The sequence below is a fragment of the Molothrus ater genome, chromosome 2 (genome assembly GCF_012460135.2).
Source record: "Molothrus ater isolate BHLD 08-10-18 breed brown headed cowbird chromosome 2, BPBGC_Mater_1.1, whole genome shotgun sequence".
Classification (NCBI taxonomy): Eukaryota; Metazoa; Chordata; class Aves; order Passeriformes; family Icteridae; genus Molothrus; species Molothrus ater.
In genome coordinates, this window is record NC_050479.2 from 39527216 (window position 1) to 39552080 (window position 24865).

The window sequence follows — 24865 nt, forward strand, 5'->3', positions numbered from 1 at the left end:
AGTCTGGCAGAGTCTAAAACATTCAACAAAAAGGAAGAAAAGTTTTCATGCCAAATTTTGGAAGTCATTAACGTGCGTACATTCTTGGAGGGTCATAGGAGGGGATGAGACAACTTACTGGCAACTCCAACAGAGAAGCCCAAGAAAGTTAAAAGGTTGGCATTTCTGATGAAAGAAAACACTTTGGCTGGTGAGAGAAAGATGTATCACACCACTTTAATTGACCACCGGCATGGAGAAGGAGCAGGCAGGAATAGCAGGCATTGTCTTACACATACTCATGAGGAAGAAGATACAACTCATTTAAGTGCTTAGGTACACATACGTGCGCATGCACGTTATATCAGGACCTGAAGTACTCACTTTCCACAACAACACAGTAAGATCTTTAGACATAAGCAGCATAAGATTCCAAGAAATCCACAAGCACTAGAAGGAAGCATTTATAAGTGGATTTGTATCTTCAGATTTAAACTTTGTTCTTTTATTTAAAATATAGGCCAAACAGTGGCAGTCCTGCAATTATGATTCAACATTAACTAATAAGGAACCTCTAAAGAAATGTCATTTGGATGATGTGCTTTTACTCACATCCCAAACTGTGGCATCACATAGTTCTGTGCTATAAAAAAATATGGCAAACCCATTCCAGCTGCTGAATATATTACACTGGTAATTCCCACAAGCAGTGGTATACCTGTGTCTGCCTTTCTGAAATCAGAATTTCTTGCTGCCCTTTTCATACACTTATTCCCTGATGACTGCTATGCAACAGAAAACACAGCAAGGCCATTTCTTGCATAGCAGCAAGGAATTTCAACTTCACATTAAACCAGTAAGATTAAAACAATTTTGCACTTTTGAGTTACTAGACACCTACATCTCTAGTTCACTACCATGAATGATACTAAAAGTGATGCAGAGTATTTTGTACTTCATATTCTAATTCAAATGGAAATATACAGTATTATGTGACTCTACAATTACTCTAACAGTCAAATACCTGTATCTGTGGTAAAATTCATACTTACTTCATATTTTACTTGACAAAGTATACACAAAACCATACCACATACAGTAGATTGGTAAGATCCAAATCCATTTTATACATGATCATTTTAAAAATTAACTACACAACACTAGTTTTCTTATAGAAAGACTCTGTAAAGCAAAATCAAAACACCCTCAAGAACAACATCAAAACTGCAGTATGGTCAAATGACTGTAACAAACATTTATTTTCTTTGTGCTTTTTAATAGAACAAAAATTTCCTGCGTTTGTGCAATAAATAGAACCAGCAGGCTTCCAAAAGTGCTTTCAGTTACTATGAAGCCACATCAAGAATCCAGTATACGCACCTTGGTGCTTCCTCCACAACCTTCTGGTTTCTCCTTTGAATGGAGCATTCTCTTTCATTCAACCACAAGGCATTGCCATGTTTATCTGCCAAAACCTGAAACAATAACACACTGCTATTAACAAACAGATGTAAGCATATGGTCTTTTGGCATAATACTGTTATGCAGTATTTAGGGTTTGGGTTTTTTTCCCAATCTAAAAATAAAGCTTGGGGGGGAAAAGCTCATGTAGGAAATTAATTGTATGTGGCATACTAATTGAACATTCCTTCAAATTTTGAGTAGGACTATTCTAAAGCCTCTATGTAGAGCATGTACATAGCAAAACACCCTCTCACTTCAAAATTTTATTTCTGAATATTAGGGATCTTCTTACAAAAGGCTGAAATAAGATTAAAACTACATTTTCAAGCATTTGAAATTGCACTGCATTACAAAATTACACAAAAGCAAAATATTGCATCAACAAAAAAAATCTCAAAGGGTGCCAAATTTTGCTCCTGAATTACACACAAAAGCATTCAGAAGAAATGTCTAATGGAGCTTTCTTAGTAGGCAAACCACAATGCCCTGTCTTTAATGAAAAAAAAAATTCAGAAACTTTGCTATCCTTCATTAAGGAGAACAATATTTGCACCTCCCTCAGTACTTTCAAAGGAAATAAAAGCAGTAGTTTCGAGACATTTTTTAAAAAAATCAATAACTACAGTTCTTGGCTGCAGCTTCAGTTCATGGAAGAGGTAAAAAAAATCAAGTATCTAGATTCAACTACATAAATTACATGCTAGAAAAAAGCCCACAAGTTGAGCATAGCAGAACTCTTAATTGATTCCTCAATTTCAAACTAGAGGGGAAAGTAAGAAAAGGAACTCTGTCCCTTTATGAAATTGATGGTATGATGCAGCCATTTCCAATAACAAATACTAGATTTGAAGATTCAAGTAGACTTCTTCCCATCTTACGATGATAAGTCTACACTTATTCTTAGAACAATTTCTTTTAATACAGACCACACCTGCTCCCTTTCTTCCTTATAAAATTTTTCTTCTAACCCATTTTTTTTCCATCTATCTTCCTGCTCTGATCTGCGGGAACCCATGCCAATATTCATGCTTCATTCTTTAATAGCTCGGTCCTACACTGAAAACCGACAAGACAAAACAAGGAGACAATCTTCCTCAAACCGTGTGAACTCAACCATATCTACTCACATTTGTGACAACGAATCTGTATTATTATTCCTTTTAGCACCACAGAGCAAGTATGGCACAAGGCAAGATGAATTCCTGCATCTATGACACCAATGGTTGCTAAGGCGTGAAAAATCTGGGTAGATGTGACTGAAAACAAGGCAGTGAACTCATGAAGACAACTTATGTGCACTGTGCAGCATCAGATCCAGGGTGCTCTGTGCCCTCTAAGATCAGATGTTTTCCCTCCTCAAAAATTCTGTTGTACTCCCACAAATTTATGGAGCTTTCTAGTGAAAAAAGGAGTCTAGAAGACTGACAATTTTAGGATTTTCCAAACTACAGCACTTGCCAGAGCCCTCTTTCCTGTCCAGAGGGAGGTTCAGCAGCAGCAGTAGCACCAGGATGCTCCAGCCAACTGCTAGATTCCCTAGCAAGGGACTCAACACAAAGAACAGCGGGGAAAGGGGAAGGGAAAGGGGAAATAAAATCAGGTGCTTCCTACCTAAGTGCTCACCCATCCAATCCAGATGAGGGGAGCTCTATAAACTCATGGGGCCCTACAAGAAATCGTTGGGAAGGTACAAAGATCTTTGGACTACTTTTTTGTGGGGGTTATTTTAGTATTAAAGCAGTACCTCTAGAGCATAGCATGGTACTTGATGGTAAAATCACTGTCCTGTAAGCAGAATGATTCCTTGTGAGCACTTCTGCTTCACTGTTAGAAAGGCCTACAACTTTCCACAGAATTCTGTCTCATCAAAACAAACAAAAAATATTGGAACATTACAATAAAAACTGGTCATTGTGCTTCTCTCCTCTCTCTCTGTATTTTTCAGAAAAGGATAATACATTTTTTCAATCCAAGCAGTAATTTTTTTTTCCACTTCAGGACTTTTCTCATATCCTACTAAATTTCAGGAACCTGGATCTTAAAAGAAGTATTTTCCTATTATTAGTTAATGGAAAAAAAAGACATGCATGAACATTTACTATGAGAAAGTAATTACAAATAGAATAAGCCAGCAACATCCAGCATTTTTTTATTCTGCGTCCATTGTTTCCAGTAAAAGAAACTAGCCATAAAACAATTGTATTTCAGAAGATATTTGCAGCATTCCAAAATCATCATCAATGAGATGTTGTGAGATCCAGTACACATCTCACAAAAAATGCATGTCCCAGCTACAGCTTTGGTTTCTATTATCTAAACATCATAACAGAAAATGTCCCATTTTGCAGGATTAGATGATTAGGACATCAGTATATGCTATGTACATCTACATGCATTTGTAATAATAAAATTAATTAAATATTATGTAGTGGAATCCCTCCTACATGATTCAGCTAAATGCTGTTTCCAGTTGTAGAACTGTTGTCTGGCCAAGTAGTAGACATTCCATGTACTCTTACTTTAAACTTTTTATCAGATACTTCAGGAGAACAAGACTTCAAATCAGTTCAAGCATAAAGTGTATTTGGACTCTATTTTCCTGTTAATTGTTTTAGTCTTTTCTCATGTTTTACAAAGTGATTGTTTTATAGCTAGACACAGGAAACTTCTTATTTAACAATTTTTAGTACCAGTGCTTTGGAGAAATATAAGAAAGCTAAAAAAAGTTCTATTTAAAAGTCACTGCTAAATTAATAAATATTTGGCATCTGGTCTCAAATTGTTTGTATATTCAGCAGTTTGAAAATGAACCAAGGTCAACGTCCTAAAGCTGATTAGAACATGAAGTTAAAATGATATGCTATGATATTGTTAAAAGGTACCATCAAAGTGCTTCTATAAGGAAAACAACATTCACTGTATACCCATTATAAATAAAACTATAAATTATTAATAGCAAAGCCATTTTATTGAACTTATTCATCTGTTCCTAAATACAGCACTACTTAATTTTTTGGGTTAACCCTTTTTTAAACCCAAAGTAATCAAGACAATGTAAATACTGCCCCAAACTCATAGAAGTACGGAGGAACCAATCTCATCCAACTTTTCTCATTGAAGAATCAGTAGGAACCTGCTGAATCTCCCAAATCTGCAAGGACTGAAAGAGATCTCTAAGGTGTACTGATCCGCACAGACAAAAAAAAAAAAAAAAAAGATATACGTAGCCAAAAATTATTAGCCATAGCAAGAGAATACAGAAAGATGCTCTAGCAATCTGACCTCTTTGAACCCTAAATCAATGCTGAAACTGAGTTCACTATGCACCTTTCAATGACTTTTCAATAGAGAATAAGGTTTCATTTTTACACTGCTTCTTCATTTTGCTGTTAGACTGTTTACAGACCATTACTTTATTTCACTCTTCCTTCTTCCCTTCTCCCTTCTACTCCTCTCTGCTGAGACCACACCAGGAGCACAACAGCCAGCTCTGGAGCCCTCAGTACAGGAAAGACATGGGCCTCTCGGGACAGGTCCAGAGTAGAGCCACAAAAATTATCAGAGGGACTGAACACCTCTGCTGTAAGGAAGGGCTGAGAGATTTGGAGTAGATCAGCCTGGAAAAAAGAAGGCTCTGGGGAGATCTAACTTGCAGCTTTTCAGTACTTAGACGAGGCTGATAAAGATGAAGACAAACATTTTAGCAGGGCCTATAGTGTCAGGAAAAGGGGTAATGGCTTTAAACTCCAAAACAATAGATTTAGACTAGATATAAGGGAGAAATCTTTCGTTATGGGTGTGGTGAAACAACAGAACAGGTTACCCAGAGAGGTGGCAGATGGCTCATCCCCAGAAGCATTCAAGATCAGGTTGGACAGGGCTCTGGGCAGCCTGATCTAGTTGAAGATGTCCCTGCTCATTGCAGGGGGTTGGACTGAATGGCTTTTCAAGGTCCTTTCCAACCCAAACTAAAATTCAGTGATCTGCAAGTTAGCCCCATAGGAAGCGTGAGGCTGCGGGCACACATCTGGCAGAGTGAAAAATGTTTAATATTTCTCTCTTAGAAATCATTCCACACTATCAAGTTTACTGTTGTTGTTTCACTCAGTTATTGAGCTACTTGAGGCTCTCACTATTAAAAAAAAACCAACCACCACGTGCCACAACCCAGAAAGGGTTTAGATTTCACACAAAAGTAAATGAAATTTCTGTGTAAAAAATAAAATTTCTGTTGAGGAAATTAATATGCTCCATATAGATTTCTTGTCAGGAAACACCTCAAGGCTATTGACAAACACAATTCAGCTACCTACATAAGATCAAACATTACAAATTTTGAATTCTTAATTTTGTGGACTAGTGCCTAAAAGAAACAACTTTTGTTCTGCATCAGCAGACTTAACTCTAAATCCAATAAATGACAGAAATGGAAATAATGCAGAAGTTAAAGAGAATACACCTGATTTTGAACCAGAAACTGCCCAAAATGGGACACAAATCCTCCTCTTGAGTTGCCAAGTAGAAATAGATACTTCAGAACAGAATTCCAAAATACTGACAGAACCACCTAGACCTGGCAACAAATTGTTAAGCGTCATTAGGCAGTTCTTGAACTCCTACATCCTCTGCTGCACTCAAGCACTCCAACAGGATCCAGAGTTCAAACCTCCAGCCTTCAGGACAGATGCCGATGACATTTTTTTCTCCCCCAACAAACTGAGCACAGTTCACAGTCTTCCTGCTAAAGAAAGGCTAGGGAATAAAAACAGGAAGGCTGTATTGTACATGATAGCCATGTAGTTTGAGCAATGACCCAAGACACCGGAAAACACAAGACTCTAGGCCTTTTTTAGTGGAGTGTTTGAAACATTTTGAACTTTGATTTATTTATGAGTTCAAATCTCATTAAATAAATACACAATATTACTAGTAGCAATAATAATAGTACAAACCTGGATTTCTATGTGACGAGGGTTATCAATGAACTTTTCTATCAGTAAGCGATCATCACCAAAACTTGAAGCAGCTTCTTGAGATGAAAACCTAAAACCTTCCCTTAAATAATGAAAACAAAAAGAATAATCTGTTTTAAGAAGTCCTGAAGCATACAAGAACACTTACTGATTTCAGTAAACAATCTTCACCAATCAACACACATTCAAAAACAAAGATATATCATTTGCAGTTGATTCTGTAATTAATCCTTTTTTTCGCGTTTTTTTTGGCTAAGTCAAAAAAATCCCAACCAACCACAAATCAAACCAAAACATTCTCAATGCACAAAAAATTTCAGCGTGTTTAAAAAGCCTGAACATTTACTACAACTAAGTATTTCATTACTGCAAAACTAATAAAGTAATTGAATTTTAAGACCCAGTGATTACCAAGTACTTGCTATACAGAAGTAAAGGCGAAGTTCACCATTACTTCCAGCATGCAGCCCTCTTAACACTCAAGAACAGCAGAAGTTGATTAATTCTGCACTAAAGAACTGCAAATATAATATTACAGACATTGCAAATTCCACCACCGAACACAACATAAAGATGCAATATTTGACCTCACAGAAGACACCAGCTGTATTATTACTTTTTCCCTGCCTTAAAATATAAGTGAGTGTTATACAGAGCATTCTGTATGCTTCCCTCTGTTTCTTCTCTTACACTTGTAGTTAAACAAAATAAATATTGCAAGCTACTTTATTTATTAATTTTTTCTTTAATAGCAGAAAGAGTACTCCCTTGGGTCATAAGCTCTGACAAACAAGTTTATCAACAGCTTGCTCAGGGTGAGACAGAGCATAATGCAGGGACCCAAAGGCTTCACTGAAATTTTCTACAAGCTCTGTAAATCACACATTAGTGCCATCCATGTTGATACATATGGAAAGCTTGGCCAAGTTTCTGTGCGACTGACTCCTGAAACAGCATCCTGACATCTGTGCCCAGAATATGAGCTACAGTACAACTGAGTTGAAGTTTTCATGCTTTCCATGTCTTGGCTGTAGTTAACCCAGACCACAGATTTGCAAAATAGGTAAATTTACAGTAGAGAAATGTGTATATTTAAAAGTATATCTTCACACTTTCTTCAACATTTTGGGATAATACATGTTGTAATTTTGAGAGATTATACCTAATATACAACTTTCCTAAATTCATACTTAACTTCAATATATTTAATTACCTAGTAAAGAGAAAAAAGGGACATCAAAAGTAGTGATTCTGTGCACTACCTGATCTGTCAAAAAAAAAAAAAGTGCTGTAACAAACAGCCATACATAGTGTTTCTTATTGAAAGTGATTTATTTAGCTCCTTTATTTATTTTAGCTCCTTTAAGCTATTTTAACTCCTATATCAAAGGCTCTGTTTTGTAAACATTTTTGTGTCACATAGTTTTATGCATAATTATTCACAATTGACTTTTTCTTTTACTGAAGGAAGTGTGCTAATTAGAAATCTAAACTGCAATACTTGTTAAAAAAAAAGACAGGTGGCTAATCATCTCATCCATACATCTGCAGATCTTTTTAAATTACATATAATAGGAATGAATATCTCAGATATTCTGACCTTGTTTTATCTTACAAAACTGTGCAGTTGTAATTGGCCAGTGACAAAAATTAATTCCAAATAGATGTGAGGAAAAAAAAATTAAAAGAAGAAGCAGAGCAGGCTTTTATTCTTTTATAGGAAGGCTGTGTAATCTCAATGCAAGACCAAATCAGGCAGAGCTCTAAGCAATCCATTTAAACTGAGAGCTGATGCTATTCAGAGGATGAAGTTGGATGAGATGATGTCTCTAGATCCCTTCACACATGCACAGTTATAGAGAGGAAAAACAGGATCTCTCTAAGGTTCACCTCTCTCCCTACAGTACATTTACTCACACTGAAGTTTAAGTTGTACAAAAGCATTACTGATGTTGCCATAAGCCTTCCTGTGGTTGTCTCAAGTGAAACAGCCATGCCAACTTTCTGCCTCCAGCTCTGAAATCAGCAGTGCTGCTTTAATTAAAACAATTTTCTTTTGAGGCAGTCAGACACTAACAAAAGACTGTGCTCATTATGTAAAATTTCAGTTTTCAGAATCAGGAAATAGTAAAAGAACATTTTTTTTTCTTGTCAAGGCCAGCATTAGAAGGGCCACCTAGTTAAAAAGTTGATGTTTGATAGCCATTAGTATAGTAGCAGCCCTTTAAAACCCTAAGAAGTTGCCAACAGAGACTCAAATGTTGTTGACTTCACACACAGAACCAATATAGATTCCTTCAGCTTAACTCCAAATTAAAAAAAAAAAAAATCAATAAAATTATCTAGTCACAGCATTTTACACATGTAGATGGCATGAATACGTGAATGTGTGGGTTTTTTAAAAAATAGGGTTTTAGGAAACACTGTTGTTTACTCATCCAACAGATTCCTTCCCCTTACCTGAGCAGCACATACCTGTGCAGGACAGACCAAAGATGTCAAGCCCATACACTCCTGTTTTTGCACAGCACTCTGAAATGCCAAATGCAATGCTTTGGGAAGATAATAAACCTAATGCTTATGCTTGTAATAGGTAATAATGTTGAGTTTTAAAAAGCATTGTCCTCTTAGACCACACACTTCATATACCCTCTGCTTTAGGAGATGGAGGATTCCGAATTATTTTGCTAATTATTATTCCACATTTACATCTTCCAGTCCCACTCCTCTTTCCATTCACAAGACCACAGACCAGAAATTATAAGGAGTTCTTGGAATCTGAGAGCAGATGTTTGATTTTCATTCATTAAATTGGCATAAGCACAAAGAAAGAATTTCAGAAACAGGACAATTTACATTTTCCTATTATTACATGTTAAAAAACAAAATCATCTCTCTAAACATCTGCTGCTGGAAGCTGCCTTGGTAAAAACTTTCAAAACAGATACCCACTAAGCATGCAAGACTTCAATATCTAGGAAAAGTTACAGAAGGCAAGACAATAGGGGGGAATTACTAACACAAATCTCCAAATTTTTCAAAGGTAACTCTTAAAAAAATAATTTAGTACAAATTTCTAACTTGGAGGTTATCATGTCTGCAGCTGAAGCTGCTAACTAAAGAAACTAATTTCTATCTGCAAATCCACAGAGTTTAAAACATGGGCCAATAGCTCCTGCATGATGACCTCTGACACTCAACTTACAAGCAAGTAAGTGCCTTCACACGCAAACACCCATCACAACCTCTGCCAGAAAATTTCAGTCTCTTCTTTGGAAAAGACAGAGTCCTGAATTTAATTCCTTTTCAGAGCTGCCAGGCCACCTTTTGGAGCCATGAAGCCTAAAGGTTTAGTTAGATGTCCAATTGCTATGAGCTTACTGGAAGCAAGAAGCCTTCGGTTTCTGCACAAAGAGGGAATGATACAGATGAGGTGCAGATAGTCAGACACATGCCCTGGTCATGCTCTGCTGTACTGCATCATGAACTTCACATTGCCTGTGCCTGGAAAGTACTTTCAGATCAGCTTTGCTGGGGTGCAAGCACAGAGGCTCTTCACATACAAGACCAGAGTTGGCATGATCAAGGACTCAGTTAAAAATAGTTTTAGATACAGAGCACAGCAGAACTTTCTCAGGCTGAAGAAAAAAAAAAAATCTACCAACCTGAACTTAAGGTAAACTGCTTTTCAGAAATCTGCCCTTCATTTTCAATATAATTTCAAGTAGGCATCTATTAGGTGAAGAAAAGGCATGCTAAATTATACTTCTCCAAACCAAGAAATCTAGCTAGGGATTACATTAAAGTGAACATAAGGCTATTTCAATTTCAGATGTGGGTCAGTGGTTTGAACTGTACACAAAATTCAACTCTAGAACTTGACCAAAATTCGGAAAAAAGCAATAAAATTGAGGATTGGGAGGGGCTCAGATCTTAAAAAACACAACAGCAGCCCTACCCAGAGAGGGGGTCAACATTGCAGACTTCCACAGTAAAGAGCGTGTGAACAGCTGTTTCAAAAAACAAATTGTAACATTGACAACACTGTACCAGTATTTCTTTTAGAAATACTAGCTGAAAAATTAACAGAAATCTTAGCTATAGCAGGAATAATAATTATCATATTAATAATATATCATATATTATTATATAGATAATAGAGGATCTAAAACAATTGTCATCATTTGGCATATATAAGGGACATGAAAAATGAAGCAGTAAGTTACCACAGAGAACAATTCTGTAACAGTAGTACTTAAGTTCCTCAGATCAGTCTTTTCCACTTCCAGTGGTTATTTCCACCATCATGCCACACATTAAGTTAAGGCTCCTTATTGTACACAAAGCCAGTTGAAACAAGAAAGGTTTTCAACTAGTCTGAAAATCCAAAAGTATGTTTCAAACAAGGAGAATCTTCACCCAGAGGGTGGTTGGGCACTGGCTGTGGTTTCCATAACCACAGCCTTTCTCCAAAATAAGTTAGCAATCATGACTCTAGATCCATTTTTATTTTAAAACATCCACTTTTATTTTAAAACAGTTACTTTAATCAAGCTTCTTTGCTTCTTTCTGAACTAAACAAGAAATGAACTCCTTCCTTTCAAGTCCAACAGATGAACTGCTGCCTGCACAAGATCAAGGCAGCAATTTTGGATTCTAAAGCAGTAGAAACAAAGTATCTTTTTAAGAAAGAAGGTTATTCTAGATCTTCATTCTAATGCACAAAACATTATTTTCCTATTTAGATTTGAATACAAATGGACTACATAGAGCATGGTACAAATAAACCCATCATGTTTTCTTTAAATCTAAAATTTAACTGCTAGACATTCATTATTCCTTCATCCAATTTTTAGGTTTTGACAAACAAAAATTTAACAGGGGACAGAAAAACAGCAGGGAAGTATTGCAGGTGGCTAAATTAAACTAATGAAAATTTCAGTTGTACTTTGAGTTTATTCCAGCACATGTGCTGCTCCCTCCGTGCAGAAAGGAAACCTTCAGCGTTATTCTGGATCAAATAGGCTTTTCATTACAAGTTTAAAAAATCAGAAAATACATGTTCCTGTAAGATCAGCAGCACATGGAGTTGAAATCGGGCTCCCTCGCTGCCAGAACATCAGCAGAGAAGGGATTGTAAAATTCTGAGTCAACAACAAAGCATCATGCAATGTTCAGGATCCAGACAACCAATAAGAGACATGAAAACATCTGTGCGTTGAAACATGTGTTGTTTCAAAACAGACAAAAGTACAATAGTTTGCTGATACAAATGGTTTAAACACAGAAGTATGCAATTTATTAGAGCACATTCTGGTAACACCGTGTGTGTTCCCACGTATGAATGATCAGACTCATCAACTTTAACAGAACTAATGGCATGCATTAATGTTTGTGAATCAGGGCAAATAAATATTCTACCTAACACAGAGAAATTAGTAAATCAGCATTCTGAAAGGCATACAGCAAAATGTTATTTACAGTCTAACATTGGACTAACAGCAGTTGTAAAAGTTGGTTTTTTACTCAAATTAATGGATGATGTTTTGTAAGGTAAGGTTTATGCAATAATTAATTAGAAATAGGTACATGCAAACTTCCAAAGTATATGTCTCGCTATGCTAAAGGGAGAAAACTAAATAATATCCAATTTCTCTGTGTAACATTTCATATCTGCTCAACTGTCAGCTCACAATGGCTTAATGGGACTTCAGTAACTGCAGCATTCATCAAGGCAAGCTTTTGGACAGCATCTCACCTGGTCTCTTCATCATCCCAAGCGATTCTCATGCCTTTCCCACCACCACCTGCTGAGGCCTTGATCATGACAGGGTAGCCTAACAGCGGGGAACAATTAGACAGAAGTTCAAACTTTGTTCAGTTGGTCAGAGGAACATGACAACTGACCACATGTCCAATAAAGCCAGCAGACAATAACTTCGTTTATTAAAACACTTTGTTTGCAGGGAGAACAGAGGAGAATTTTTTCTTTTCAAAACTTAGCTGTCAGTGCAGTAATTTCTACAGCCAAGAAAGGCTGTCTTCTCCAATTCATTTATACCAAAAAAAAACACTGAATGAATTATTTCCAAATAATGAAGTGATTTATGAGTAAGGCATTTGACCTTTTTAAGTTCACATTTCTTTAGGAATATTTTTTTTTCCTTTGTGGCTGCCTAAATAATATTTTTTTAATTAATAGCAAAAATTAGTAGACCTTCATAAAATAAGTCTAAAGATTGAGTAAACAAATATGTATCTTTATCAACACTTCTAGTGCGGAACATTTTAAATAACAGAGCAGCTTGAGAGCTGTGCTGCTTAGATATAATGTAACAGTATCAGAACACAGATTACTTTTGTTTACAATTAAAAAAGTATTCTCCCCAAATGCACATGTAGTAAAAAAAAAAAACACAAAACAAGGAGCATAAATCTGTCAGCATTGTACATAACCAGCAATATCTTACTCATAGAGCAAGATACTGTAATATGGATATAAGGCAGGATCTTCCTTTTCTGAAAACTAGAAAATTACAGTAACAAAGCACACAGTTTAAATGCAGATTTGGTAATGATTGTTTATCTTTTATTACAAATCATTTCATTCAAAGCAACTTCCAGATACAATTCCATCATACCAGAGAACTTCACCTTTCTCTACAGGAACATGCAGAAAACTAAAAATCAAGGATCTGATTAAAATGCTTTTGACATTTCTAGGATAGCAGAAAATTCTTAATGCCTTTGGTCTCCAGAATATTTAATGGAAATCACAACATTAGGCAAATATGAGAACATCTGATATCATCTGCCAAGAAGAGTCCATCAGTCCTTGTGAACTGAAGATATATTGTGTAAAAGGCTTTGATCTGGGGACAGAAAGAGACAACTGAATATGGTTCCTAGAAGTGGTCCAGTCTACTGTCATATGCGTTACTGATATTTACAGTTTCTTTCTGGAATATAGATCTACTCTTGCTCTGTTAAGTGACAGCAGTACAATATTCCCACGTCCTCCTCACAGTGATCTAACTGAAAGGAGGTTCAGGAGAAGAAAATTAAAACCAGCAAGATCTGGAAAATCTTTGCTTTCTTAAAAAGTCTGAAATGGATATTAAAAAAAAAAAAAAGGCATGACAGAAGCATAAGGAACAGTAGTGTTGATTGGAAGGCAGAAAAGCAGTAACAGTACACAAGAACATTAAATTAACAAAGAAATAGGGGGGGGGGGGTGGGGGGGGTGTGGGAATCGATAAAATAGTTTCCAACTTAACACATTATTAGACTGTGAAACCCCAGGCTGTAAAACATTCATGTGGCTGAAAGCTGTAGAGAGGTCATAGTTAAGCATATGTAGAGCACAAACCAAGCTCCTATAGGCATGGATTACCAAAAGGCTATAAATCTCCATGCCTTGGAGTCTAAAGTAGTCTCTCATTACAACATACAAGATTAAGACCAAACAGAGCCATGCAAATAACCTTTCTAGAGTCTCTTAGATTTTCTTGTGAAGTATCTGATACTGCCCATAGAAGGATACAGGAGAAGCCACAGAGTAACAATTACCTGATCCAGGCCTCTATAATCCCAGAAATTAAGGGGTGAACTCAAAATAATTCTAGATTACATACAGCAACAGCGAAGTTCAACCAATTTTCATGAAATGCAGTATATGCAACACCTAGACAAGAGCATTTTATTGATGCTGTAGATGCATCTCCAGATCCCTGGCAGCTGCCAGGCTCCTACACAAGTCACTGGATATCTTGAAATAAAGCTAAAAGCACATCTTGTATAACTTCCATGCAAGAAATGAGATTTTACTGGATAACACTAGTGAATCCCTGGCAATGCTATCACCATCTGGAGACCTTGTCCAACCCAAAAGCTGCAAGAGTGAAATTTTAAAACAAGCATTGTTTTATGCCTTATTATGACAAATGCACTAAGGCAATTTCCATCACTTAATCTATGTTATTCAGTGTTATATGTATTTGAAAAAATCATCATTAATTATGCTACCAATTTCAGTCTAACAATATCAGTCTCTTGAATGGTTTGCTGATTTTAATTTTGTAACCAGAATCTAGTCCTAATTTACTGTTCTTTAGTTTCCAAAGCAAAACAAACAGGCATATCAAAAATGAGCCTTGGTAAGTCTTTGTATGCTTCAAAATGTAATTCATCTATCACAACTCACTTGGTAAATTATCAGAGAGTATACATGGGTTAATTGTATCATTCAGCAAGTGTAGCATCACTTTGCTTCCACTCCCTCCCACCTTTTATATACAGTGATAATATGTCAGCAAGTCTTGTAAGCAAGGCAGCTGCCAAGAGCCACTATTTAAGTAAAAATGAAATAGATTTTAAAAAAATTAAGTAAGGCCTGTTTTGAAAAAATATATACAGCTTTTCTGATTGAGGAAAAATTGCAACAGACCTTTATATGTTAGCATGTAAATTAGCCAGTCATCTGAAAATAAGGGTACTGGAGCTTTTGCCCAGATATGAGGTTACACACTGCTCGCTCTTGGGGAGCTAAGCTGAACACAGCTACAGAGCAGCTCTTTAGCCATTACCAAAGACTGAAAGGAAGGCCTTGTAAAATTTAAGTTTTGCATGCATATTGGGTAGAGGATACTGGGATCATAATGCAGTACTCGACACTCTCCATTTTTGTAGCAATCAAAATTGCCAAAGTATGTTCCCATGGATTGGTTGGATTAGTTGTGGGAAGAGAGGCATGCAAACAATTTCTAACACTTATTTGTAAGTACCCACAACAACAGCAATGAAAAGACTCACAAAGCAGACACGTTTTTGAGTAGGTGTTAGGTTTTCAATCCCTCCCTCAAATTAGATGCCACTTTATGTGAAATTAAAATCGCATGTGAGATTAAAACCTACTCTTGTTTTATAGTTTTCCAATCTTGTCACGCCTCTTAAGGATAGAGTTAAAGATCTTAGGAGGCAAGAAAGCAAAAAGCAGTCAGACTTGAAGATCACTGCACCTGCTCTTGCTGCTAAATAGGTATTGCTATAAGTTAGGACTGCTTTGTTTCCAGGACAGTTACTGTTCTGAGAATCTGAATGATAAAAGGAGTAAACAAACTTCTGATGTCCTGCAACTGTTAGCTCCCACCCTTCGCCACCACGGTTTTTAGAGTAATTTACCCATTTTTATAAAGTTGCAGGTAGTAGACCACAGAACACATTGTGCAATATCAGTTTGAGCAATGTTCCATGTGACAATACAAGATTCTTTTCAAGATCCATTATTACATCCATTAATATCCATTAAATGCTAGCACTAACTAAACCCGTGTCAAATGAAACATGACAAAAAACCATCTTGTTCATCTTTTCATTTTGTTTTAACTGACTGCATTTCATAGCTGCTCAATCCTTTCAAATAGAGTCAAACTTTCTGGAGTTTCATTGATGCTTCAGAATTAAGAAGCCAGCAGTTCTTAATGTACAATCCTACAAACAGACCTAAAAGCAGCATGGGAAAAGGGCCAATGTAATTAAGCACTACAGAAAGGATCAGAAGAGCACAACAGCCCACACCAAGAAAGAGAGAAGAGAGACAGTAGAAAGGAGCCAATACAGCAATTTGTGGCTGAACTTCTTCCAATTTCTGATTTAACCTAGTTTCCCTGTCACATTCTCTACACAATACTGGAAAACATCTTAAATCAGGGGCAAAAAGAAGGTTTCACTCCCACACCTAGAAAATGTGCATCCATAGATAATAGTCACTGAAACAGGTAAAGGCTGCATTCTCAACTCTGAGGTGCCATGCTTCACTACTACTGGATATTTGGCCAAAACACAGCAGGGAGAAGCAGAAAAAAAACAGAGGCAGCAAGAGAGCATCATACACAGTTCTACTGTTTTGAGCACTGACCCACAGTCACTTTTTTAAGAAGACTGAAACACTGAATTAGTGAAATTAGAAACAATCTGAAAGTATTTCACTGCTTATCAAGTGCTTCATATATAAGGACAAATACATTACATATATACACAAGAGACTATAATTTCATTCTGTCTTAGATCCTTTGAAATTAAAATCACTATTTTTAATTCTGGTCAGTGATTACAATTAGACAGAAGCTTAACCAAACTGATCAACTTTTCAAACCATGGGTGGAGAAAAAGCTAGAAGGAATATTTTTCTTTCACTACATGGCACTGTAGTACAAACCTTTCTTGTATCAAAGCAGTTTAAGAATTTTTCATCTAAATAAAGCACCACCCAGCTGTCTGTAATTGACTTTATTATCACAGATTTAAGACTGCCTTGATATAATGACCTCCAAAGTGCTACTGATATCAAAGACAGGAACCAGTCAACAGAACACCAGAAGAACTCAGAAGAAAATTAAAAAAGAATGTATTTTAAAGGGTGTCTAGAAAGCCACTGCATGCCTTCTAACTTACATTCATCAAAACTGAAGAAAATACCTGCAGGAAATCTTTAAAACACAAGAGCAAGAAAGGGTATTGAAGAGAAAGTGAACTGAAATAATGTCACATTACTACACAGGACTAAACCAAATTTTATCTACCGTTCCCTTCTGAATGTTCCAGTTTGGTTAACAGACTCTTTCTTTTGGTAATGGTCCCATGACAGTGATCAGTTATCACTGGATTTCACAACGAAGACACAAAGCCTGACTACTCACAGAAACGCTGACTTCAATTGTGTCAGCCTAAAAGTCAGACAAGCCTAAAGTGGGTTTCAGGGCAGTTAACCAGTGCAGGGTAAAAGCCCCAACTTCAACTGAAAGCAGAAAGATCGTACACTGCTAAGTTATCTGTAGCAGTGCAACTCCCACTTTCTATCGGGCACATAAAGGCACAGCAATAGCTCTTGACATAGGTGAAAAGCTGTTTATCTACCTGTGATAAACCTAAATAGCTTCTCATGGTTGCAATCTCAAAGGGAAAATTAAAGAAAAACCCCAAGAAAAATCAGATATCTTACTGCATTAGATTCTTCCTCTAGAAAGCATTTTAAAACGTGTAATTTCAAGCATATGGTTTAGCATTTTCACTAATATCAAGCTTTAGTAAATAAAAGCCAAAACTCATTAAACACATATTACACTTAACCTTCATCAAAATTAGTCCCAGACTCATTTGCTGGTTGCTCTTTTCACCATTCTGTAAGATACTCAGAAGCTAAATAGTGACTTTATTCCAGTAAGCACAGAAGGCTGGTGCTCTGGATCATATTCAAGCTAGCTGCAGTCCACACAGCGATGAAGAATGAAGATCATAACATCACTGGTGTCAGTCTCCACATACAGAGAAGTGCACCAGGCCTAACTTTTGACTATCATGTCCAATTGCAGATATACTTTCAGGTGACTCCTTTAGTGAGGTACTCATTACTGCATATTACATTCATTCCACAAATCATGGCTGCACTTGTTCTGTAAAGTCCAGTTTGAAAAGTCAAATTTGATGATTTAAGAGACAGGGCGTTAATGCCTAGATTCCTCCAGCCCTATGGGCAACAAGGAACTTAAAAACTATTAAAACATTATTTGTTCTATAGGGATTACTTATTACACATTCAATTTAGTCAACCATGTCTGCTGAGAGGCACACAAATCCCACCATAGCTAATTTAAGAACTTACCAATTTCCCTTGCAATTCTGACAGCTTCATCTGCATCCTGTAAAAGCAGGAAATGAGACCCAACGTTAATCCCATCAGCCATTGCACTATGTCCTGAGGGCAGTCATATATTGCACTACTGTCTCCTCCGATTCATTTAATGTTTGATTTTACAACCTCCTGACCCTTTTCAGCCAGAGGAATGTAAAATTAATACCATAAGTGGAATGTAAATTCTACCTCATCATTAGTGCACTGAGAAACTCAAAGCAACGAGGAATCAGCTGACAGGAAACACAACCAGGATCGCAAAATTATTTTCTGCAGTTGTAGGAATTTAATGCTAGAATTTAGACGTTTACAATCAATAATGGACCATAAATCAGATCGTTAAAGTTTGTCCACTACCAGCTTGTTTCTGTCCTCACAGGTATATTCCTTGTGTTTTCCTGATTGCTGTCAGTAGGGGGAGTTGATTCTCTATTGTTTGGGAGTAATTCAAGTTCAGGGAAAAAAAACCTTGTAGAACTTCTTCAAAGACAAATGGGTTTTGTTTACTCAAGAAAGAACACAAGCATTTCAGTTTTGGAAATTCTGCGTTATGACGACAAAATAAACCTTAAATGCATCATTTTAAACTGTATCTGAAAAGAGAAGATTCCCATGATTGTTTTCATTTAAGAGCTGCATAAGCCAACTTTACAAATTCTTTTGTTGATGCCACCTATTGCTTCAGCTGTCTCATACTACTGTAGCCTGGTACAGGAAAAAGTCCTGGGAAACTCAGTGAATAAAAACCAGAGTACTTCAATTACTTACATTTCAATAACCAAATCACTTCCCCTGCAGTAGTTATTTCTACTGATAACAGTCTATCTCCCTTGTACAAAATTAGAAAGAAAAAGGGTTAAATTACAGTGGTACACGTTAAGCTTGAAAATTCCATCCAAATTTGCTAATATTTATACTATCCCATGACATACATTAAAAAATTTGTATAGAAGGCAGTAATGTCTGGAAACCACCAGCTGCTAAGTGTGTCTGAAACTATGGGGGCTGACTTATGAACATTAAACTGAAACCTGATATTTTTAAAGCTTTCAAGGCAATCCATTTTAAAAGCACCCAGGTCAGAACTTTAAAAAAATACATAAGAAATGTTCATACCTGGTTCATTTATGTCCGATAATAAAACAAAATCCTCTTTAAAAGTCTTCAGTACCTAGTAACAGCCCCATGAAGAATAAGAGGGCTGGCAGGGGAAGTTGTCAGAAAATTTAATTTCCTTTCATTAGCTAGTCTGCTCCACAAATCGGTGCTTGTTAAGTTCAAAGCAGTCCTGAAAGCAACATCAGTTTTAAGTCTTTTTACTCCAGTCACATCTGTTAATGAGATTTTTCCAAATAACAATTGTTTTTAACTCAAGAGATAAATCTAGCAAAAAAAAACTTGCCCCTCACTCCCCCCCCCCCAAAAAAAAAACCTCAAGAGTTTACTGTTTTATTACACCTTGCTGCTTTCCATGACCCTGCACCCTCCAAATTTTAGCTTAAAGGGATAAAATGCATGAAAAGGGTCATTTAAGAATGTTAGTGGTTTCCACACATTGAGTTTGAAGGTTCTTTGTTCCTGCCCGTGACAGTTATGCGAGAATACTTCCCCTTAATAGCCTCTCTGTCAGGAAGTGTTAAACCTGCCAAATGCAGACAATTAGAGCCTCTTGAACAAAATGCAGGAAGAGTGATGACTGATGAAGAGCCACGATTATAGCTGAGAAGGAAACTTTTACATTTCTTTTCTCTTGCAAATTCCCCCACATATTTGCAAAATAGAATTAAGGGGGGGAAGCAAACAGGGTAATCTTTTTTCACTTAGTTACCTGCAAACAAGTGGCTAACTGATACACTGTAATCTACAGGAAGACAAGCTGCAAATCATTATAGAGGAACTTTTCACTGCCACTGTATTTTTACACATGCATACAACAACTTTAAGTAACAACTGATTGGTATCAGCAGCACTAATTGTCTTAGTTCTGGCTTGAAAAGATTTTAGTCATCTGCCCAGCACAGTTATTAATTTACACTGTGTCAACATTTGTTTCTTTTACAGTTCTAACATATTAGAACCCAAACGCTAAGACACGAGAAAAAAAAAATCTATGCATGCTCTAATTTTCGCTTTAAAAGAGCATTTCTAAACCAGAAAACAAAAAATATGCTGTGATCTAAGGAGAAAAACAAAAAAAAAAAATTATATATTGCAATCTCTGATAAGTTTTTTGATCTTTTTCCATAAGAAGGTATACTGAATATATGCTTAAAATATGAATTTCACTTGCTGATTGCATAAATACAGAAACAGCTCGGAAAGTTAGGACAGTTATTTTAGCTTTTTGGTATATAAAACTTATGACAGATACACAATATTTGCACAAGAGCGGCAAAAAAGTGAATGCTATGATACTGCCTAAAACACACGTCCATATGTGCAAAATATACAAAACCACACTGGTACTAAAAACATTTTAAATATTTTTTAAAAGCAAAAGTCCTCAATGATTTACTACTATTTCTTCCAAAAGCACATTAGCTACACTACCATTTTCCCAAAATAAACTGGAAACTGTAAAGAAATATATAATTTTAGCGCCACCTTTTATTGTACAAATAAAAATGTTCAAGTAATGGTAGAAGTTAATAAAAGCCCTAGGAGTTATAAAATTATGTCAAGTGTTTTCACAAATAGGTGATTCCATTAAGTTAAAGAGACATAAAATACTCCTTTTAGCATAAGAATTCCTATCCTCCTATTTTCATGTACATGCCTCTCAACCAGGTACCAGCAGGTGGAGACAGAAAAACAAATCCATCTTGATGTAGTGGAGCGCCAGGGTAAAGCTGATTAAGTGACTCCTAGAACTGTGAAACATTGTTTTAATGATGTAGAACTGCACCATGGTTTTCATGGCTGAGGGTTTTAGCCTTAGAGAACGTCCAGTTCATTTCCAGAATCTTTAACAACCTCTCCAACAGTGATCATTCAATCCCAATGTCAATATCCCAGTACAAAAATTCATCTAAAACAGGCACCCAAAACTTACCTACAGTAAATTCAGAGCCTTGCTGAAGACCTCCAATGTGTTTACTGACATCAGTGAAACTAAGTAGACACAGACATTATTCTTCTGTGTCTACACCCAGCTGTGTTCTACCAGCCATAAAACCAAACTGGCTGTATATGGTGAAACAATACAAAAATCATTCTTCCCTTGCCATTCCTTTCCCAGTTTTTCACCACAGCATGTTCTTATGCTCATTACTCAGCGTCCACTTTCTAGTCTCTTACTCTCCTTTAGTTGTTTACAGTCAATACATCATCTTAGATCTAACTTTAGTATAGCTATTGCTCACATGGATTAATGCTAATTCTTGGATTAAAACCATTTATGACTACATCTCCCAATCGGGATTTATAAAACTAATTCTAGTTACACATTTTGAAATTAATTATCTTTGATTGCTTTTGTTGGCTCTCTAGCTGACAGCACAAGACTCCAGTTCCTTTTATGTTCAAACTGGATTTCTCAATTGCCCTAGCCAACTGAGAAACTGAACCAATGATGAGAAGAAAATTACTCTTTGTCAAACTGCCCTCTCCATTCCACATCTTTCCACTCTCAGTTTCATATTTGCTAGAGCGTTTGCCAGTACAAGAACAGTTAGCTGTGTCTGATGCCATGCATCCTCCTCTTCAATCCTTCCAGCTTTAAGTACACTGTTGAAGGGCTTCGTTCTTTTCCATTTCTAATTTAATTACTACTTACTGGGAATTTTTCTGCATGCAATTTCTCCAAGATGTTATTACAAAATCTTAGCAGTGTCTCCTATGTCTAAGTGCTAAGCAACATAAGAGAGGAAAAATATCCTTTATTCATGAAGGACCTAAGTATCTGCAGCACTATTTAACAAGGATAAAGACAACTCTTCTAGTAACAAAGATTTTCAGTGCAGTCTTGAGTTGAACAATGAAGCACTAGAAGTTGTTGCCATGGGTTTACTTTAACTATTCATCCACAAGAACACATGAAACAGATCTGTCTTAATTTCTAGCACTGTCAGAAGCATAAATGCAGTTTTCCTCCAGCTTTATGAAGTTCTTTTTAAGGTTGAAGCCACATCTAACCACCTTAAGCATCAAGCAAACACTTAACTCCTTCCTAAGTTCTTTAATTTTTTTATTTCTCAGGAAAAAGAGCCCTCAAGGATTTTGAAAGCTTCATAACAGTGACTAAAACAGGTCTCCCATAGAATGGCAGAAATCCTGAACAGTCTCTAGTTCCTTGTGTGTTGCTGTTCTGATTAGAGCTGTTATCATCCAGCTTTGCCCTTCCCATCTTAGTCCAAATTTGCAAAATAGCCTATCAAGCTCTAACCAAAGATCAGGCATCCTATATGACCTAATTATTTGGGTATTCTTTTTAGCAAAAGACATTGTCACAGGAAGGAAATCAGAGAACAAACACAGGCACATATTTAGATCTATAGCAAGTGTGACGCTATCAATTATCAGAAGCTTTATTGCCTATAACTGGTAATCAAAGCACTGGTTAGCTTAAAATTTGCAACTCCACTTTTTGATGGAGACTACAATGCTGGTAATGTCTGTGGACTTTCCTTCTTCTTATTTGGTGGGCACATTGCAAATTTGGGGTTGGGGTTTTTGTTTTTAGATATGTACTCTTTTTCATCAATACTCTTCAGATAATCAGAACTCGTGCAGGGCTGAGGTAGGTGAAACTGGTATGACGTGGACACTTTGGGATTAAGAAACTACCACATAGATCCTTTCAATAGCAGAAGACTGGAGTTGTCAACTCAGGCCTACATTCCAGTTCATTTGGTTTTAAAGGTATTGTTGCATATAGCCCATGGCCAACCACAACACTTGAGTTTCCTTTTTGTGTCAGGAACTTCAGATAATTGTCAAAAACAGTGCAACTGAAGGTCTACAAAACAAGTGCATACAAGAAAGCAGCTCAGCTGCACTGGTTATAGGCCTATCTGTTCCTTAACCATTATCCTACTTCATCAGGTTCGGGTTCTTTTATTAGCAGAATAGCAGACCCCTACATAAGTTTTAATTTGATACAATAAGAAAACCAGCATTTTGAGTATTTAATTTTACATTAGAGAATGTTTTGTGGTGTTCAAATGATTAATTCAAAGTTATCTCCTAGCTAGATGCTTTTCTGGAAGTTACTTTGAGGATTCCCAGAAGAACATACAGGTCCTAGAAGAATATACAGGATATCAGAACAAAGAATGTTATGCCCAACAGCTTGGCTGCTGTTAAACCTTACGAGGGCTAAAGGACCACATACACAAGGGACTGCTAAAACTTACAACAAAAACCTGAAATTTGCCAATTTGCCACTCCCAGACTTCAACATGGCCACCCACGAATTCCAGTCCAAAACTCATATGGAGTCCTTCAGAAGGGAAAGAAGTCTTTACACTTTTACCTGTTGCAGCATTATCCTGCTACCAGACATTACAAACATCATGCATTTCCATCACAAGTACTGAAAAGTTCTCTTGGGCATTTTGACCTCAGCTATTTTGTGATTTTATCATTCTCTCTCACTAGTCAAGTTCTCCAGGCAGCCTCATTGGACCAGGTAATTTTGTGGAGGCTGAGCCCCTTTGTACTCTATTTACCTTTCACTTTTAGTTGGGTTTTGGGGGGTAATTTGTCTCTTAACAGAGTTTAAAACCCAGCTTAGCTACTACACTCTTTTCCATGCAACTTAAAGTTTTACTCAAACTTCATTTGAAAGAAAATTTGATTTGACATGTAAAGCATAAAAATTTTCAACCCAGGAGGTCAACATTTTCTAACGTACCAAGTTTTAGTTTTACCCAATGAAGGTTTTAAAAGATAAAAGCTTAACTACATTAACATAGACAATATATTAAGACACAAAGGAAAGCATGTAAGAATCCAACACAATCAATATAGCAGAAAATAAACAAAAAATGAAGATATACCTTATTTAACCTTAGAAACTATAAAGAAATAACAAGTTCTTTTTTACAAAACCGTTGGAAGCCATTCCTTCTAAAATACACAAAGAGCATTAGCTGCAGATTCTGATAAAGAGCCGTCAAATTCCCCCCCATCCCATCCTCATCCTGAATTTTGCAACACATGGAAATATGCACCATCAAAACAGACCACAAAATGGAAACTTCACACAGTTTAACAAACTTCACTTCACTTAGAGCTGTCAAGATCTTGGCCAACAAGAAGACCTGAGAAATGTAAAGATGTGCAAATAAGTCAAATCCACACCTGACATTTTACACATCTACCTGCCTTCATGTTAAATTTAAAGCAAAGTAGTTTTAGAGACTCCACTGAAGAACTCCTAATACATCATTTATTATCAAGGACTTTCTCCTCTTCTCTAAAGCTCTCTTGTTAGTTAAAATCTGTATTCATTTTTAATTACATTTTACTGAAAAAGAAGAGGAAATTATAATTAGATTCTGCATCAGACCTTCAATAGGTATACTTTGATTTAGACACTGTTCCTACAGTGGGTAGACAGTAATTAAATGATTTCTCACCTTGACTACTCCATCAAAGCCAGGGATCGTGTTGACCTTTGCATTCTTGGCTAACAATTTGCTTTCAATCTTGTCTCCCATAGCTTGAATAGCATGTGTGTCAGGTCCAATGAAGGTGACACCTTCTGATGCCTGCAAAGACAATGAAGACAAAACTTCAAGAGACAAAAATAAAAGTC

At 36.4% G+C, this 24865-nt stretch overlaps 1 protein-coding gene across 1 annotated transcript in view; it reads right to left on the reverse strand.

Moving 5' to 3' along the window:
- The window catches only part of PCCA (propionyl-CoA carboxylase subunit alpha), a 273726-nt gene that overhangs the window by 171014 nt on the left and 77847 nt on the right, over positions 1–24865 (reverse strand). Inside the window, exons 7-11 of the mRNA XM_036392979.2 lie at positions 24687–24818; positions 18076–18112; positions 12175–12253; positions 6396–6498; positions 1360–1454 (exon numbers count right to left, since the gene is read on the reverse strand). Coding sequence (XP_036248872.1) covers positions 1360–1454; positions 6396–6498; positions 12175–12253; positions 18076–18112; positions 24687–24818 — 446 coding nt within the window. The remainder of the gene's footprint in view (positions 1–1359; positions 1455–6395; positions 6499–12174; positions 12254–18075; positions 18113–24686; positions 24819–24865) is intronic.